Raw genomic sequence first — 17,226 nt, forward strand, 5'->3', positions numbered from 1 at the left:
GTTGAGGAGTGTGTAAAGGACATTAGACAGTGGATGCTTGATAACTTCCTTCTGCTCAACTTGGATAAGATGGAAGTACTTTTACCAGGACCACATGCAGAAAGAACTTTCCGATTACGTAGCATCTCTGGATGGTCTTTTAATCTCATTGTGTACAGCAGTCAAAGACCTTGGTGTGATTATTAACCCTAGTCTGTACTTTGAGACTCAAGTAAATAACATTACCTTTCACCTTAGAAATATTGCTTAAATAAGAAATATGATGTTACAGGATGCAGAAAAACTAGTTTATGCTTTTTTGTTACAGCTAGATTAGACTACTGTAACGCTTTACTGTCTGGGTGTTCAAGTAATTGCATAAATAAACTTCAGTTAGTCCAGAATGCAGCAGCATGAGTCCCGAATATATGTGATATGACCACATCATCCCTGTTTTAATCAGTCTACACTGGTACCCAATTAAATCTTGCATTAATTATAAAATACTACTACTGAGGTATAAAGCACTTAATGGTCTTGCACTGCAGTATCTGAGTGAGCTTCTAATATACTACCAATATGATTCCCCACACCTACATGGATAAAGGTGCAGGCTATTTGTTGTTAGCTCAAATAATGGAGACTACAGCAGGAGGTGGATCTTTTCTCTTATAAAGCCCACATTTATGGAACAGCCTTCCAATTATTTTTTGGGACTCAGACACAGACTCAGTGTTCAAGTTAAGGCTGAAAAGAATATTTTGGTCAAGCCTACAGTTTATCTGCCCCTCTCCTCTCCTCTTCTTGGATCTGCCTGCTTCATCCTGGCCTGCCTCCGGAAATTATCGAGTAACACACGAGCTTCGAGGATGGATTTGGACTGTACTTAATGTCAAGTCTGCAACACTGACTCAGGACTACAGTTTGCATTTGATCATCACTGCACACCTCAACATCGTTTAGCTGTAATAAATGAAAATTCAGTGCCACTCAGATGAGGATGGGTTTCCTCTTGAATCTGGTTCCTCTCAAAGTTTCTTCCTTATGCCATCTCGGGGAGTTTTTCCTTGCCATAGTCGCCACCGGCTTGCTCATTAGGTACAAACTTACACAAAAGCTGCTGTAAGACAATATTCATTGTTAAAAGCACTATACAAATAAAAATTTATAAAATTTTTATTGAATTGTTGAATGCTGAACTAAAGTCAAACATATGTGCAAAATGCAGTTCATTATTTAGTATTATTTAGGTTTTTCATGGTGTCTAAAGAGGCACGACTTGTAAAACACACAGACTTAATCTTGAGTTTATTTACAGCATATACTGTGGTGGAAATAATTATTTAATCCCCTGCTGATTTTGTGAAGTTACCCCCTTACAAAGAAATGAACAGTCTAGATTTTTATGGTAGGTTTATTTTAACAGAGAAAGACAGTATAAAAAAATCTATTTTTTCCAAATCCAAAAAACTTTAAAGAAAGGTTATAAATTAATTTGTATTTGATTGAGTGAAATAAGTATTCGATCCCCTTCCAACCAGCAATAATTCTGACTCCCAAACACCCAAATTAGTCCTGTCTCTTTAGGAATGTACTCCTAGTATCAACTCATGGCGTATAAAATACACCCGTCACAGAATTAACCTCTTCCATTCAAACCTCTCCACCACTATGGGCAAGACCAAAGAGCTGTCCAAGGATGTCAGGGACAAAATTGTAGACCTGCACAAGGCTGGAATGGGATACAAGACAATCAGCAAGAAGCTTGGTAGGAAAGAGACCACTGTTGGTGTGGTAATTTGAGAATTGAACAAATACAAGATGTCAATTGCCCTCTCTCTGAATATCCATGCAAAATCTTACCTAATGGGGTAAGGATGATTGAAGAAAAGAGAAATGAAGAAAGGTAAAAGATCATCCTAGTACTACACGGGAAGAGCGTGTTAATGCTCTTAAGGGAGCTGGGACCACAGTCACCAAGAAAACCATTGGTAACACCCTAAAGTCTTTCTGTTCAAGAATGCACGTGAACAGGCCTGTCTAAAGTTTGGCAATAAACACCTGGATGATTCAGAGAAGGCTTGGGAGAATGTGATGTGGTCCTATGAGACCAAAATTGAGCTTATTGGCATTAACTTGACTCGCTGTGTGAGGCAGAGAAATGCTGAATATGACCCCAAAAACACCATCCCCACTGTCAAACATGGAGCAGGACCCATTCTGCTTTAGGGCTGTTTCTCAGCTGAGGGTACAGGAAGACTCCACCACATGAATGGGGCCATGCATTGTAGAATCTTGGATGAGAACCTCCTGGCCTCAGCCAGAACACTGAAGATGGTTTCTGCCAAGGCAAAAATCTTATGGTCTTGAAGCCCATTCATGCATTTTGAAGGTCTACAATCTTGTCCCTGAAGTCCTTTGACAGCGCTTTGGTCTTTCACATGGTGGTGGAGAGGTTTGAATGGAACAGGTTGGTTGGAATGGATATCAGAATTCTTGCTAGTTGTTACGGGATTGAATACTTATTTCACTTGATCACATACAAATTCATTTCTAACCATTATTTAAAGTTTTTTTAATGTTTTTTTTGTATATTTCTCTCTTTGTTCAAATAAACCTAACAAAATTCTAGACTGTTCTTTTCTTTGTAAGGGGTAAACTCACAAAATCAGCAGGGGATCAAATAATTATTTTCCCCGCTGCATGGGCGTAAATCCCGGGGGGGACGGAGGGGACATGTCTGTGCCCCCCCAAAATAAAAAATATAAAAGATTTCGCACTCTCTGTTGTGGAAAATATTTGTATGCATACCTAAATAATTGTGTAAGTAGAAAAAAACTTGCAAAAAAGCCTATGAAACAGTTGAGTTCCCCCTCCCCTTCCCTTCAGTGGTTTGACCCACTGCCTGTTTCCCAGTTCATCCCACCTTCTCTACACACACGAGTCAGGTGTGTGTCTGCGGCTTAATTAATGTTCAACTCCATTAACTAGGGTATTTTATTAACTTTAAATAAAGCGATTCTCTTTAATGTAGTTGATGCAGACTCATTCATAAATTAGTTGCGGCTAAAATGCTGATTAGCGATGTAATTTTCCATGAATCTGCTCTATTAGCGATTAAAATACTTATCTAGTGAACGTTAGCTTGTTTACAGTAGCTTGTAGCATAGTGCACTGACACTAACACACCAAAGCCGTTTCCCACGCAGTGTTTTATTTGGGATGAATTGGTATAATGTTAATTTAACATTAACACACAATTAGCATATTGTTTATCTGTGTATTTACTAAATGAGCACTGTGCTACATCTGAACTGACCACACTGTATTTTTTTTTGTATAATCAATTTCTATTCTGTTCTTAATTGTCTCAATTTTAAATACAATTTTAAACTTTTTTTTTTAATTCCTTGTTTTGCTTTGTCATTGAACCTGAGAAAATCTTTGAAAATAACCATAATGACGCAGTCCCCATACTACTATAATAATGATAAAAGCAATGTTTTTCACTGTGGAGACACTTTGTCTTCATAAGTACAACTTGACTATTATTTGTGTCCCCTTTAAAAATTGATCATGAGAAATTGTATATTTATTGTCCCCCCCTACTGTTAAATGAAATGTACGCCCATGCCCCGCTGTACACTACATGTTCACACTTGCACTCTAGGCATTTCCACAGGTGTATTTTCGTGACATTTCGGACACCCTGCACATGAAGGTTTTTTCAGACGGGACAAAGCCATAGATCCGTTTAAGGTGCTAGATCATCACTTTGTGTCATTTTTTTTATTTTTTGGAGTTTTACAGCTATTTTAGTGTTTGACAAGGCTGCAAAAACGTGATGTGGAGTGCATTCAGTCTTCTAGGAAAGCGCATTATATCATTTTCTATTCCCCATATTCTTCTTATCTATGTCAGTAAAAACAAGACCGTTATTAAATTACACAGTAAGTGTATGCATTAATAATAAAAACCCGAAGTTCAAAACATCCAAATGTCAGCTGTCAGCTCTTCAATGTGCCGCATTTAATCTTTTCGTTTTGCTTTTCCCGAGCGCTTGTTCGGCTGAGTGTCCTGTATCACCTTTCACTGTCTCCATCCTGAGTGTGTGTAGTGGAAAGTAGCGCGGCTGAGCACAGGGCAGGCTGAGTATGGGCGCTGTCATTATTGGGAGTATTGTTTCGTTCCCCTGCAGTTGCTGTAAACTGTGAAAATGTCAAACTTGTAGACTCTCTGTCGCCATCCACGCTTGCGTCATTAACTAGAACAGACGGCGCGCGTGCACCAAATCGAAACGTATCCATCCGCAAAAGAAATAGAGCCATCGATTAAACCTTCTGGCACGCAGCCAAAAACTTAAGTGGCGATCCGGAGTAGGACCACGAACGTAGTTGGTACAATATCTGTGCAAGATCTTTGTGGTCGTTTCCGAAATTAAATCGTTATAGTAAAATAGCATGAAATGGAGTTCTAGGTAACGGGGTTGCGTTGCTCTGTAATGTGAGATGACTTTGACAAGTGCAGCCTAGAGGAGCTGTCATATCCCACCTCGGAGCTGGTTGTTGTATAAAGCCTTCGCTTCACTTATAATGAAGTTCAAATAGTGAACCCCAAATAATGCAGACTTTGCTCACTTGATTCTGCTGCAAGTTAATGCGCTTCTCTAAGCTTTGTTAGTTCAGTGAGCGCTCGTGTAGAACGCGCAACACGAGTCTCCACTGCGCTAGGAAAGTTCCGGTGGCGCGGATGAATCCGGCACGCAGGCACTGCGGCTCCAGTCTGGCTGACGCCGGGATGTGCAGCCGGAGCCGCGGCTCCATCCAGACACACGTGCTACACCTCCAGTCGCTCTCTCTCTCTCTCTCTCTCTCTCTCTCTCTCTCTCTCTCTCTCTCACACACACACAACCTGAATGAGGCTGCTGTAGCGGGAATAGGCTGTAGAGCGCAGAGGTTCTACAAAGCGTTAATAATCAGGTAAGAAATGGACTGTCCTTTTACTGTTATTGTGATTTTAGATGGACATTGTAATGAGTCTATTGGGGAAAAATATAAAGATGTTATTTAGGTATACAAGGTATTTTTCAGTATATACATATTGTATATTTTTCTAGAAGACGATAAAGTGATGTTCTATACATCGCTTTCCTCCTGTAGGTGCGTTAAACCCACATGATGCTACACTAAGATACCCCGTGACCTTAACTTTTATTATTGGAGTTTTACTTTGACTCGAACATAACTCTAATTAGAGTATAAAGGCACATGCGCGTGTGTGTGTGTGTGTGTGTGTGTGTGAGGGAGAGGGGAATGTGCAGATCAGAGGCAGAGTGATGATAGGAAAAGCCTGTGAGGTGATTAAGTGTATCTGAGCTCTCAGACTGGCAGACGCCGTTTCACAACCACACACCAGTCGTCAGGGCACTTACTACTTTTATTCGGTTTTTTTGTTGTTTTTTTCACTTGTTTTTTTTCATTTGTTTTTTTGTTTTTCTTTGACTGTTTACATCCTCTCTTTCCGCATTTGTTGCCTTCTTTACTTTTATTTAGTGAAGCCCAGCTAGTTGCTGTACAACAGTAATCACACAGGGAGAAAACTCCAGGACCACTTCACTTTAACCTTCACAAAAATATAACCACATAATTTGTTGTACATTTCAGAGGGGCCCAATAGATTTTGGTATATGGCAAAAGATTAAAGAATGTGTGTGTGATGGTCTGATGATGTCACCTGTTGACAGCAGTATTAGTAGCTGTGCAGTGCTGCTCAGATCCCAGTGTTGCTCCATAGACAACTACTTGGCAGTCTAATGAGGAAAAAATATTTTTCCAAAGAGTGATTTGTGAAGTGTTCTGCAACTCTCTGAAATCCTTGCAGTTCTAACATGTAACTTTTATATAAATTATTTTGTTTTTCAGTCACTTTTGGATTCCTCAAGAAACCGTCCCCATAGGGGGATTCATGCTCAACTTCCACTGGAAGCTCCTGAACTTTTTCCTTTTAACTAGCATTAATTTCAGCCCATCCTTCCTTTATTTCTTTTAGAAGTTTTGCTGCACTTTGTGACAATGCACTCCACTTCATCCATCACATCACTGTTTTCATTTACAAGTCCAGCTGTGAAGCGGCTGCTGGGCTGGAAACAAGGTGATGAGGAGGAGAAATGGGCAGAGAAGGCTGTAGACTCACTAGTGAAGAAGCTGAAGAAAAAAAAGGGTGCAATGGAGGAGCTAGAGAAGGCACTAAGCTGTCCAGGTCAACCAAGCAAGTGCGTGACCATCCCGCGCTCCCTGGACGGACGGCTGCAGGTGTCGCATCGGAAAGGCCTGCCACATGTCATCTACTGCCGTGTGTGGCGCTGGCCTGACCTCCAGTCACACCATGAGCTTAAAGCACTGGACTGTTGTGAGTTTCCATTCGGCTCCAAACAAAAAGACATCTGTGTCAACCCCTACCACTACCGCCGTGTGGAGACACCAGGTACCTTTCTTTCTTTTTCTTTCACACCAGTTATCTGTGTTCTTATAACATATTTGTGCTCTCTGTTCATAAAGTACATGAAGAAAACAGTATTTTACGTTGTTTCATTTTTATAAATTTAGCAATCTTCACTGCGGTCTGGTCTTCAACTGTGCTGAATTGCAGTAAATAACAAAAAAAATACAATATAAAAAACATCACCAGTTAAACAGCCACCTTGGATTATAATAAAATTCTGAAAAAAGATCAGGTTTATTGCAAAATGGGTGGAGCCCTGAAGCAGACATGCAATACATCAGAAATATCATATCGCAATACTTGCTATTTTTTATGAAACATGATATATATTACTATTTATAAGTTTGCCAACAAACCTGCATCAAAAACAAACAAAATAATAAATAAGTTCTTTAACAGAAAAAACATTATGACATTCAGATGTATAAGTGCAACTGGACATTGAAAATATATTGCTTTACGAGTTAATTAATTTTGCTTTAAAAATTTTAATGGGTTTCAGTAAGTGACCCTACTACAAATAATATTCCTTTTTAGTAAGACATTATGTATGTATACACAAACATACATACATTTACATGATTATACTGTATATACACTGCATATACACTATGTGGAAAAGTTTATGGGACACATGACCAGCACACTCACAAGTTGTTTTACCCACAATGTTGAAAGCTTACAATTGTATTCAGTGCCTTTTTATATTTAGTATTACAATAAACTTCTTTGGAACTAAAGGGTCCAACATCTTCCAGCATGACAATTCCCCTATGTCCATTCAGCCCCAGGAGCAAACATCCCTTCATAAACAGTTGATCTGGATAAACTTGTGTCCTGCACAGAGCCCTGAATTTAATCCCATTAAACATTTGTTGAATTGGAACATCAAATATGCGCTGGCCTCCTCACATATACAGACGCAAAACAAAAATAGATGAAATACTACAGAGTACTAAAATTACTCTTAAGTTAATTATTTTCTATTTACAGTCAGTCCCCAAGTGTTTATTACATATCATAGCCAACAGTTACCTTTTTAAAACGAATGGCATATCATGTTTTATTTGTTTACAGTTACATTTATGGAACAATACAAACAGAAATATTTGAGGAACAGCAATTCGAGCCTACTGTCCTGACCTCAGAAATCATAAGGTTTTACGTCTGTACATCTAACTGTTGTGCACCAGTACTGCAGTGCTGACATTGGAGACTCCATTTAAATTAACATCACCCTCACAGAAAAGGTTATTGTACCAATTATTATTATATACAGTGAGGAAAATACGTATTTAAACACCCTGCTATTTTGCAAGTTCTCACACTTAGAAATCATGAAGGGGTCTGAAATTGTCATCGTAGGTGCATGTCCACTGTGAAAGACATAATCTAAAAAAAAAAAAACCAGAAATAACAATATATGATTTTTTAACTATTTATTTGTATGATACAGCTGCAAATAAGTATTTGAACACCTGAGAAAGTCAATGTTAATATTTGGTACAGTAGCCTTTGTTTGCAATTACAGAGGTCAAACGTTTCCTGTAGTTTTTCACCAGGTTTGCACACACTGCAGGAGGGATTTTGGCCCACTCCTCCACACAGATCTTCTCTAGATCAGTCAGGTTTCTGGCCTGTCGCAGAGAAACACGGAGTTTGAGATCCCTCCAAAGATTCTCTATTGGGTTTAGGTCTGGAGACTGGCTAGGCCATGCCAAAACCTTGATATGCTTCTTACAGAGCCACTCCTTGGTTATCCTGGCTGTGTGCTTCAGGTCATTGTCATGTTGGAAGACCCAGCCTCGAACCCATCTTCAATGCTCTAACTGAGGGAAGGAGGTTGTTCCCCAAAATCTCGCAATACATGGCCCCGGTCATCCTCTCCTTAATACAGTGCAGTCGCCCTGTCCCATGTGCAGTAAAACACCCCCAAAGCATGATGCTACCACCCCCATGCTTCACAGTAGGGATGGTGTTCTTGGGATGGTACTCATCATTCTTCTTCCTCCAAACACGTTTAGTGGAATTATGACCCAAAAGTTCTATTTCGGGTCAACCTTCCGTGCCATGCATGATTTCAAACCATGACGTCTTAGTGTATTACCAACAGTAACCTTGGAAACGGTGGTCCCAGCTCTTTTCAGGTCATTGACCAGCTCCTCCTGTGTAGTTCTGGGCTGATTTCTCACCTTTCTTAGGATCATTGAGACCCCACAAGGTGAGATCTTGCATGGAGCCCCAGTCCGAGGGAGATTGACAGTCATGTTCAGCTTCTTCCATTTTCTAATGATTGCTCCAAAAGTGGACCTTTTTTCACCAAGCTGCTTGGCAATTTCCCCGTAGCCCTTTCCAGTCTTGTGGAGGTGTACAATTTTGTCTCTAGTGTCTTTGGACAGCTCTTTGGTCTTGGCCATGTTAGTAGTTGGATTCTTACTGATTGTATGGGGTGGACAGGTGTCTTTATGCAGCTAACGACCTCAAACAGGTGCATCTAATTTAGGATAATAAATGTAGTGGAGGTGGACATTTTAAAGGCAGATTAACAGGTCTTTGAGCGTCAGAATTCTAGCTGATAGACAGGTGTTCAAATACTTATTTGCAGCTGTATCATACAAATAAATAGTTTAAAAATCATATATTGTGATTTCTGGATTTTTTTTTTAGATTGTCTCTCACAGTGGACATGCACCTATAATGACAATTTCAGACCCCGCCATGATTTCTAAGTGGGAGAACTTGCAAAATAGCAGGGTGTTCAAATACTTATTTTTCCTCACTGTATATATTTTTTGTTTTCTATTCATTTATTCTTTTCTTTGTCTCTCTCTTTTATTTTGCAGTGTTGCCTCCTGTCCTGGTACCTCGCCACAGCGAGTTTAACCCTCAGCACAGTCTGCTAGCTAAATTCCGCCATGCTTCCCTACACAGTGAGCCACTCATGCCCCAGAATGCCACTTTCCCAGACTCGTTTCCTCCACTGCCTTGCAGCTCTTTCTCCTCTTCTCCATCCAGTTCTCTTCAGTCCCCGAATACACACAGCCACCCAAACTCCCCAAGCAGTACGTCGGACCCTGCAAGTCCCTATCACATCACAGGTCTGTTTATTTTATTCAAAATATATTAATAACTATGATTTTAATAACTATATTTTAATGGAAAATAAGCTATGCATGTCTGTTTATGGAATATATATATATATATATATATATATATATATATATATATATATATATATATATATTAACTTTTTTTTTTTTTTTACCACTTTTTTTATATTACTTTAATTATTACTAACATACAGTGGTCTCATTTGTTGGTCTTTCTGTACAGAAAAAATTGAATTATATCTTTTTAACCCATTAAACAGCAGAGACTCCACCACCACCGTACAGCATGATGGAAACAAGCCCTCCACAGGATGTGAAGCCAGGAGAGTCATCCAACACGACTAAACTCACTCTATCTGCTCCACACAGAGGTGCAAGACACAAACAATATCATTTTGAATATATATCCACAAATACCCATTAACAAATAAAATGCTGCAAAATGTAAAATTTTTGCTGTTAGATAGTAAACTGTGTGTATTTGTGTGTAGACTTGAGGCCAGTGTGTTATGAAGAACCAGAGCACTGGTGTTCTGTGGCATACTATGAACTGAACAACAGAGTTGGAGAGACCTTTCATGCATTATCACGGAGCATTCTGGTGGACGGCTTCACAGACCCATCTAACAACAAGACTAGGTTCTGCTTAGGGCTGCTGTCTAATGTCAACCGCAACTCCACCATTGAACACACCCGCCGGCATATAGGCAAAGGTGGTTTTATTCTCTAATCTTCATTTTCTTCAGTTGTGACAGTTGTTTTTACTAAAATTAACCCAGTGTTGGGTCAGGGTCATGCTTAAGGGACCAATACAAATTATATTCTAATAATTATATTCTATCTATTAATTACTTATTGAAAGGATTTTTAAAGGATTTTTTTAAACACATGCTACGTTTTATAATATTAACTGAGTAAAAAAATGCCTTTTGTGTGTTAATGTCGTGCTTCGACTTTGTAAAAAGTAAAGTTCCAAATATTGGTGCTTTTCATTCTCTTTGATCATTATTGCTTTGTTCCAGAAACAGTAAATGTAAATCTAGTTTAGCCATACACACACACACACACACACACACACACACACACACACACACACACACACACACACACAATGACTAGCTGGATGTTTGCCAGTTGTGCGTCCTGTTTGAAGATACATTGTGTAGAGAGACATAAACCAGAGCAAGATGGTTGAAAAATGAAGGGTAGTAAGGTTTCTGTTTTGCTTTGAAGGTGATGAAAAAAAGTTTTCTAAAATCAGCTTTATGGTCTCATTTGGTTTTAGAATGAGAAATTATGTTTTTATATATTTAAAGTAAATGTGTTTTGTTGTACGCAGTTAAACCAACAAGACTTATGTTAATATATTAAAGTGAAGAATTATTTAAGGCTAATATTTTTACATGATGATTATTACCTTACATTGCATTAGGCATTTGAAATTGGGAAAATATTATTTTTTAGAAAATTGTAGTTTCCATTAAATAAAACTTACTATTTTCCATTCCATGGACAACATTTCAGTGTTCCTGAAGTGGCTAGAAACACAACATATATATTCTTATTACAGAAATAATCTCTCTAATAAATTATTGCTTTGTATTCAAACTGAACCTTGTATAATGTTTGCAGGTGTGCACCTCTATTATGTAGGGGGTGAGGTGTACGCTGAGTGCCTGAGTGACAGCAGCATTTTCGTACAAAGTCGCAACTGCAACTACCAGCATGGCTTCCATGCCACCACTGTGTGCAAAATCCCCAGCGGCTGCAGCCTCAAGATTTTCAACAACCAGTTGTTTGCCCAGCTGCTGTCGCAATCAGTCAACCATGGCTTTGAGGTGGTGTATGAGCTCACTAAGATGTGCACCATCAGAATGAGCTTTGTTAAGGTAATTTTCCTACATATACTAGGATTTTCATAGACTAATTGAATAATAGAGAAATTAGTCATGGCTATGGGAAAAGAAACAGTAACAGATGGTAAAAGTAAAAATAAATATATTTTATTATTCTGAATTATGTAAACCTCTACACAGATTTATTATAGTGCACTGATGCTTTTTTTTTAACACTAACCTGAAAAGCAATGAAACTGGTATGGTCAGAATAAGTTGTAAAATGTGTTTGGCTTCTTTACCCAATTTGACACAAGTTTTTAAACCAAAAATCTGTTTGTAACTTAAATTTTTATTCACAAACTAGGTTGTGAATTTAAACTGTATTGATGATTATTGTCTTTTAATATTAACAAATGCCAACATATGGATAGTAATCCAAAATGCATTTTATAATAATTAATGTATTGTTTTAATTAATTAATTAATTATATTAATTGTCCATTGTCACTCTAAGATTTTAATATGGGGTGGTTTATGATGTTTTGTTTGAGTATCAGTTGCAGTTTATTCTGGGCATGATTTATTCTAAATCACTTAATTTGATCCTCATGCTAACAATAAAGCATTTATTAATAGCTTTTTATACTAATATCATGCCCTTTGTTTTCAAATTTCTTTCATCCCTAATAGATATAATAGGCTTTTATGAATACGTTCTCGTGTTCATTATATACAGGGTACCACAGCGTCTTTTTTTATTCCACAGGGCTGGGGTGCAGAATATCACCGCCAGGATGTCACGAGCACCCCCTGCTGGATAGAGATCCACCTGCACGGACCTCTGCAATGGCTTGATAAAGTTCTGACCCAAATGGGTTCTCCACACAACCCTATCTCATCTGTTTCCTAACACTGTATATACACTCTGTAACTTACAGACTCCACACTCCACAGCCTGAGGATCAGCACAGAACTAAGCAGTGTCCAAACTGCCATCTCAGAGTTCACTAGAGGATCATGGTACCAGTAGTCTATTACAGACTAAAGACTTTTAAAGCATCTTGTGCATCTAATTGTTGAAGAAAGTTTTACAATTGTTTCTGTGTACTTTAATTTTCTTTTTTTTTTTTTAAATCAGAATCACTTTTCCATAATCTGATTTCTGTACAGTCCATACAGCAACACAGTGATTGAGAATTGAGGAACAAGTAAAGGCAAATCATCAGGACTAGCAATGTTAGCTTGATGTTTGTTTTTGTGTTGAAAATATGAGTAAATATTGAACCCTATTACATGCTTGATTTTTTTTTTTTAAATACAGAATTTCACTCTCGTCTTAGGGTAATTTGCTTGAGATTCAAATAATATTGCAAATAAAACAAATCCTGATACAAATACAAAACTAAAATCAAATCAACTTAAAATATCAAATTATCAATTATTCTAATATATTTGATGCTTAGAGTCATAAAACCTCAAACCGGGTTTCCAGTAGTTTTTTACCTGTAAATCATACTTGCCTAATCACATACTTACAATAAGGATGCATGTACACTGCTTCATATACAGGCATTCATCATATCACAATAATTAAATGGTTAAAATAAATACATATCTATGAGCACACAAATCACTAGTGTTAAAAATCACCTGCTGGTATGTTGCTGCTTTCACACAACTGTTTTAAATTTAAAATGCATAGTGGTGCATAAAAAACCCAGCATATGATAAAAACCCAAGTAGTTTAAAAATGATTTTATATACAGTAGAACTGCTACTGAAAATGATCCAGGTTGTAATGACGTGTGTGATGTCACCACAGTGGAGACTTGTGGTGTTTTGCAGTGTAACATCAGAGTCCAAATTGTTTATGCTTTCTTAGGCTTATGGAGCTTCTCCTGAAGTACTTGTATGGTATGTTAAATCCGCAGTGACATAACGGTACACACAGTGCTCAGTAGCTTTGCTGGTCATGTCTTTGAGATCGTGTCTGCATGGTGAGGAGATGCTGCTGCTGCTGGAGGAAACTGATGACCTCTGGGCTCCGCAAGAGAGACTGCAAAGGAAGAGTATAGTTTTAATTTATTTTGGTTAAAGTGGATGGAATAATAATAACCTTAACAAAAAGCTCAGTAAATACAATAATAAATAATTTCTTATGTATTGTTCTTTTTCATTTCTTATTTGTGTATTTTTTCTATAATTTAATTATTTATGCATTGCTTGGTCAATTATTTTCACTATTTATTTAATTAGATATGTTTCTGTATGCTTATTGCTTGATATATTCATTTCTGTATTTATTTACATCTTTAAGAGTGTCCAGATAAGAATAATAATTAAAAAAAAGACATCTTATGTGGGTGAAGTGTCTGAGACTGATAGTTAGTGCTATAAGTGTGTACTGCAGTGCAGTGGAACTTAATCCACAGCTTTTATCATTAAATATAAAAATGTATCGACAAGAACATTGCTGCAGCTTTTTACCAAATTAAATTGCAAAACTGGGAATGAATGCACTGCATATGGCTTTAGTCACAATTGGAAATTATTCGGACGTGTATATGTCTATATATGTAAAATAGGTATATCTGGCTTTTTTTTTATAGGGTAAAACAGCTATTGCTTACTATTCAACACATACAGTATTAGGACACCCCAAGAATAAGGTACTCACCAGCCTCTTTTGGTTTAACACTTGCTCTATGAGTGAAGGTCTTGTGGGTCTCTCTCCGACAGCGCCAAGTCGTTGCTTAGTCACAGACACCGGCCTCTCCTCCGAGCCCTCCTATTAAATTTATATAAATTCATTCATTCTATAAGATACAGGAACTTTATCTCATGAGTATATGAAAATATCTTACCTTGACAATTTATATTACTACCTGCCTGAGGGAAATGCCATTGCCTCTATATTATCATATGCCATCTGACATAATTCAGAAAGATTAAGTCTCCTTTTTTTCTTGAGTTGTTGTTATGATCCAGTGTTTACTGGAACCAAGAGCACAATTAATATGATTAGCTATGTTTTTACACAATGAAGCAAACAAAGAGCCCTAAAAATGGCATTAAAATATGGGAACCATTGTTGCATTATACTTCCTTCACGTATTCTGCAGAACATTTTATCAGTGAAAATATAATTAACCCAAATTAGAGAAGACAAAATTTTTGTCATATTGTCAGTATATTATGAGGTCAATATAATATAATTCAGTAGGAAGGATAACAGTACTCTTTCATTACTAAGTGATGCTGTGGTCTGAAACTAAGTAGTGACAAAAGACGAGATGATTAACACACTGTGAATGTGCTAAAGTCTCCTTTGCTGCACATATAACAGGATACAGTTGATATACTTGTACCAGAGCCCCACACCAAAGTGCCTTGTTGGTGTCACTGCTGTGACGTGAACATTTTAGCAAACGTTCCTTTTGAGCTGGCTTTAGACGTTCTGTTTCATATACAAAAAGTAGTCATGTTTTTGTGCCATAAAGCACATAAAATCAGAGAGAATACGCACTTCTCTCTCTCTCTCTGTGTCTGTCGAGATAAACCTGCTCCTGAGGTTCCAGTGACCATGTCTCTTTCTTCTTTATTTTGATCAGTCTGATTCATCCTGATGCCATACCTTTGGATGGACGTCTCTTCAAATGGAGACCACTCTTTGCAGCTGAGAATGGTTCTACATGAACAGCTTAGAGATTCATGAAGTTACTAAACAATTCAAGAACTATAAGGATGGATTTGAATTAGAGTTAATATAAACAGTCTGCTTCAATGGCTTAGGACTGCAATTTGAATTACAGTAGTGAATTTAAAAACTCATCTCTAAACAGCACACTTTAATAATGATGGAACTATAATGAATGGACTGTCGGTGCCACCCAGATGAGGATGGGTTTCCTTTTGAGCCTGGTTCCTCTCAAGATTTCTTCTTCAGAACATCTCAGGGAGTTTATCCTTGCAATGGCTTTCTCATTATGGATAAACTCATGAGTTAAACTTATAGGCACTAACATAAATTTTATTACCTAGTTATCTCTGTAAAGCTGCTTGGGACAATGTCCATTGTTAAAAGTGCTATATAAATAAAAGTAAATAAAATTGAACATATAATTCTGTATAAAAGAACAATTTGGGTATTGCCTTTGCCATTATAACCACATTCTTAAAGCTTCCCATACACTTGACATCTGCATGCAACACACTACAGAACAATAGAGAAACACATTTTACTCTGGGATTTTAAATTATGACTTTGTAATTTGATTGGGGGACTAAAAACTGCCTTAAACTAAAAAAAAAACCTTTCTCAGGCTTGGAGGATTAATCTGACCAGGAAAGAGAGTTTAATAACAGATGTTCTTCCCTTAAATGATACATCATGTTCTATATAGATAAACATATACGCATTATGATTTTGTGCTGTCTTCCGTACAATTAATTTTGTAGGGCCATTATGAGAATTAAAGAGCTGAATTTATTCTTTTTATTCCCTTTTTCCCCTCCATAGTGTGTTACATTTGGCTTCATGTGTATGAAGCAGCAGGTGAGTAGGATGTAAGAGGCTGCAGTCAGTGACTGGACACTGCACACCAGTGAACTCTATGGTGTTCACCTCCACAGCATGCTTACTTCTAATTTCCCCGACGCAATGGCCTGGTCGCTCTTCTTCTTCTTGTACTTGTCCTTGTACATTTTGTTGCGGTGTTTTTTACACATCCATGGCTTTCTCTGCTTGGAACCCAGCGCGCTGGTTTCGGAGCATCCGTCATACACGCAGCGCTTCGGCGCGCTCTCGTCGCACGGCTCTGCCGGGCTCGGTGCGCTCTCTCTCGCCTCAGCTGAGTCCAGCGCATCGCTCTCCTCTTCCTCATCCTGGTCGTCCATGTCAAACACAGTGTCTCCCTCCGGAGGGGAACTGTTTACACTCCCGCTTTTGTTCCCGGAGATGGACATGTGCATTTCTTTCCTAGCGGTGGCCTCCGATTGTACGCAGTCGCTCTCATTCATGCTACTTTATGATTTATAAATAACCTCAACAGTCAGAAAGAGCCCTGACAGCTAGCGGCTAGCATGAAGCTCAGCTGGCTAACGGAACATAACGCATCGCCTAATGTTTCCGGAAACGCTCAGTTATTATATTATATATAAATGTACACATTTGTATTAAACACGCATTGTATACGGATTTTTAAAGAACGTGTATAATCAGAGTTGGTTCCGTTTACATGGAGGAGGCTTACAGCGACCACACGCCGACTGGCCGCTCGTATTCCGGATGTAGATGAAATTTTGTCAAAATGAAAGTCACCAATTTATTTCAATTTCGCTATTGTATCATTGTAATGCATCTTGTTTAACCATTGCATAAAAATCTACATAAATATCATGCAGTGTAATTTAGGCACTACACTGAATGTACAGATTAGTATTAAAAACAGCTTTGGGGTCTGTGATGAACACATTTTTGGAAAACAAAAGTCTGAGAGGGTTTTTCACTTGTGGAATAAGATTCTTGGCCTTACTGCCACCACATTTAGCAATATATATTCTGTTCTTTTCTTCTCTTTGGATCTGCCTAATTCATCCCGGCCCCCTCCCTTTGGAGTTCTCTTCAACTGGAAACCACCCTGAACAGCCCAAATACCCATTAAGTTTTCTTTTGAGTCTGGCTCCTCTCAAGTTTTTTATCCTCATAGCATCTCAGGAACATTTTTTCTTGCCACAGTTGACACTGGCTTGCTCATTAGGGATAAACTACTGCACTAAGGAAACAGCAGTTTGTCTGT

General features: G+C 38.0%; 2 protein-coding genes across 6 annotated transcripts; one reads left to right on the forward strand and one right to left on the reverse strand.

The window, feature by feature from the left end:
- The first annotated feature begins 4,619 nt into the window (after positions 1 to 4,619).
- smad9 (SMAD family member 9) lies at positions 4,620 to 12,717 on the forward strand. Of its 5 annotated transcripts, none has more exons than XM_046861528.1 (7): positions 4,620 to 4,958; positions 6,095 to 6,462; positions 9,324 to 9,578; positions 9,854 to 9,961; positions 10,082 to 10,303; positions 11,223 to 11,479; positions 12,195 to 12,717. In XM_046861528.1, the coding sequence occupies exons 1-7, from the start codon at positions 4,729 to 4,731 to the stop codon at positions 12,336 to 12,338; spliced, it is 1,584 nt and encodes a 527-aa protein (XP_046717484.1). In that variant the 5' UTR covers positions 4,620 to 4,728; the 3' UTR covers positions 12,339 to 12,717. The 5 variants fall into 5 exon arrangements, with proteins under 5 accessions (XP_046717484.1, XP_046717483.1, XP_046717485.1 ...); XM_046861527.1 differs by having other exon boundaries at positions 4,714 to 4,958; positions 9,851 to 9,961; XM_046861529.1 differs by having other exon boundaries at positions 4,814 to 4,958; positions 5,901 to 6,462; positions 9,851 to 9,961.
- LOC124393606 (regulatory factor X-associated protein) lies at positions 12,515 to 16,731 on the reverse strand. Its single transcript, XM_046861532.1, has 3 exons — positions 16,070 to 16,731; positions 14,106 to 14,216; positions 12,515 to 13,484 (listed from the first exon to the last, which is right to left on the reverse strand). Exons 1-3 carry the CDS (start codon positions 16,445 to 16,447, stop codon positions 13,383 to 13,385), a joined length of 591 nt encoding a protein of 196 aa, XP_046717488.1. The 5' UTR covers positions 16,448 to 16,731; the 3' UTR covers positions 12,515 to 13,382.
- Between the last annotated feature and the right edge of the window lie 495 nt (positions 16,732 to 17,226).

This window comes from Silurus meridionalis, chromosome 11, assembly GCF_014805685.1.
Source record: "Silurus meridionalis isolate SWU-2019-XX chromosome 11, ASM1480568v1, whole genome shotgun sequence".
NCBI classification, from domain to species: Eukaryota; Metazoa; Chordata; class Actinopteri; order Siluriformes; family Siluridae; genus Silurus; species Silurus meridionalis.

Bases quoted from the DNA above. Each gene is read 5' to 3' on its own strand.
- LOC124393606 (XM_046861532.1), bottom strand. From the start codon at position 16,447: ATGAATGAGAGCGACTGCGTACAATCGGAGGCCACCGCTAGGAAAGAA. The intron at 14,217-16,069 runs GTAAGCATGCTG...TAAATTTAATAG, and splicing joins TTGCGTCGGGGAAATTAGAA to GAGGGCTCGGAGGAGAGGCC. The intron at 13,485-14,105 runs GTGAGTACCTTA...CTTCCTTTGCAG, and splicing joins TGTTAAACCAAAAGAGGCTG to TCTCTCTTGCGGAGCCCAGA.
- smad9 (XM_046861527.1), top strand. From the start codon at position 4,729: ATGAATCCGGCACGCAGGCACTGCGGCTCCAGTCTGGCTGACGCCGGG. The intron at 9,579-9,850 runs GTCTGTTTATTT...CCCATTAAACAG, and splicing joins AAGTCCCTATCACATCACAG to CAGAGACTCCACCACCACCG. The intron at 11,480-12,194 runs GTAATTTTCCTA...TTTATTCCACAG, and splicing joins TCAGAATGAGCTTTGTTAAG to GGCTGGGGTGCAGAATATCA.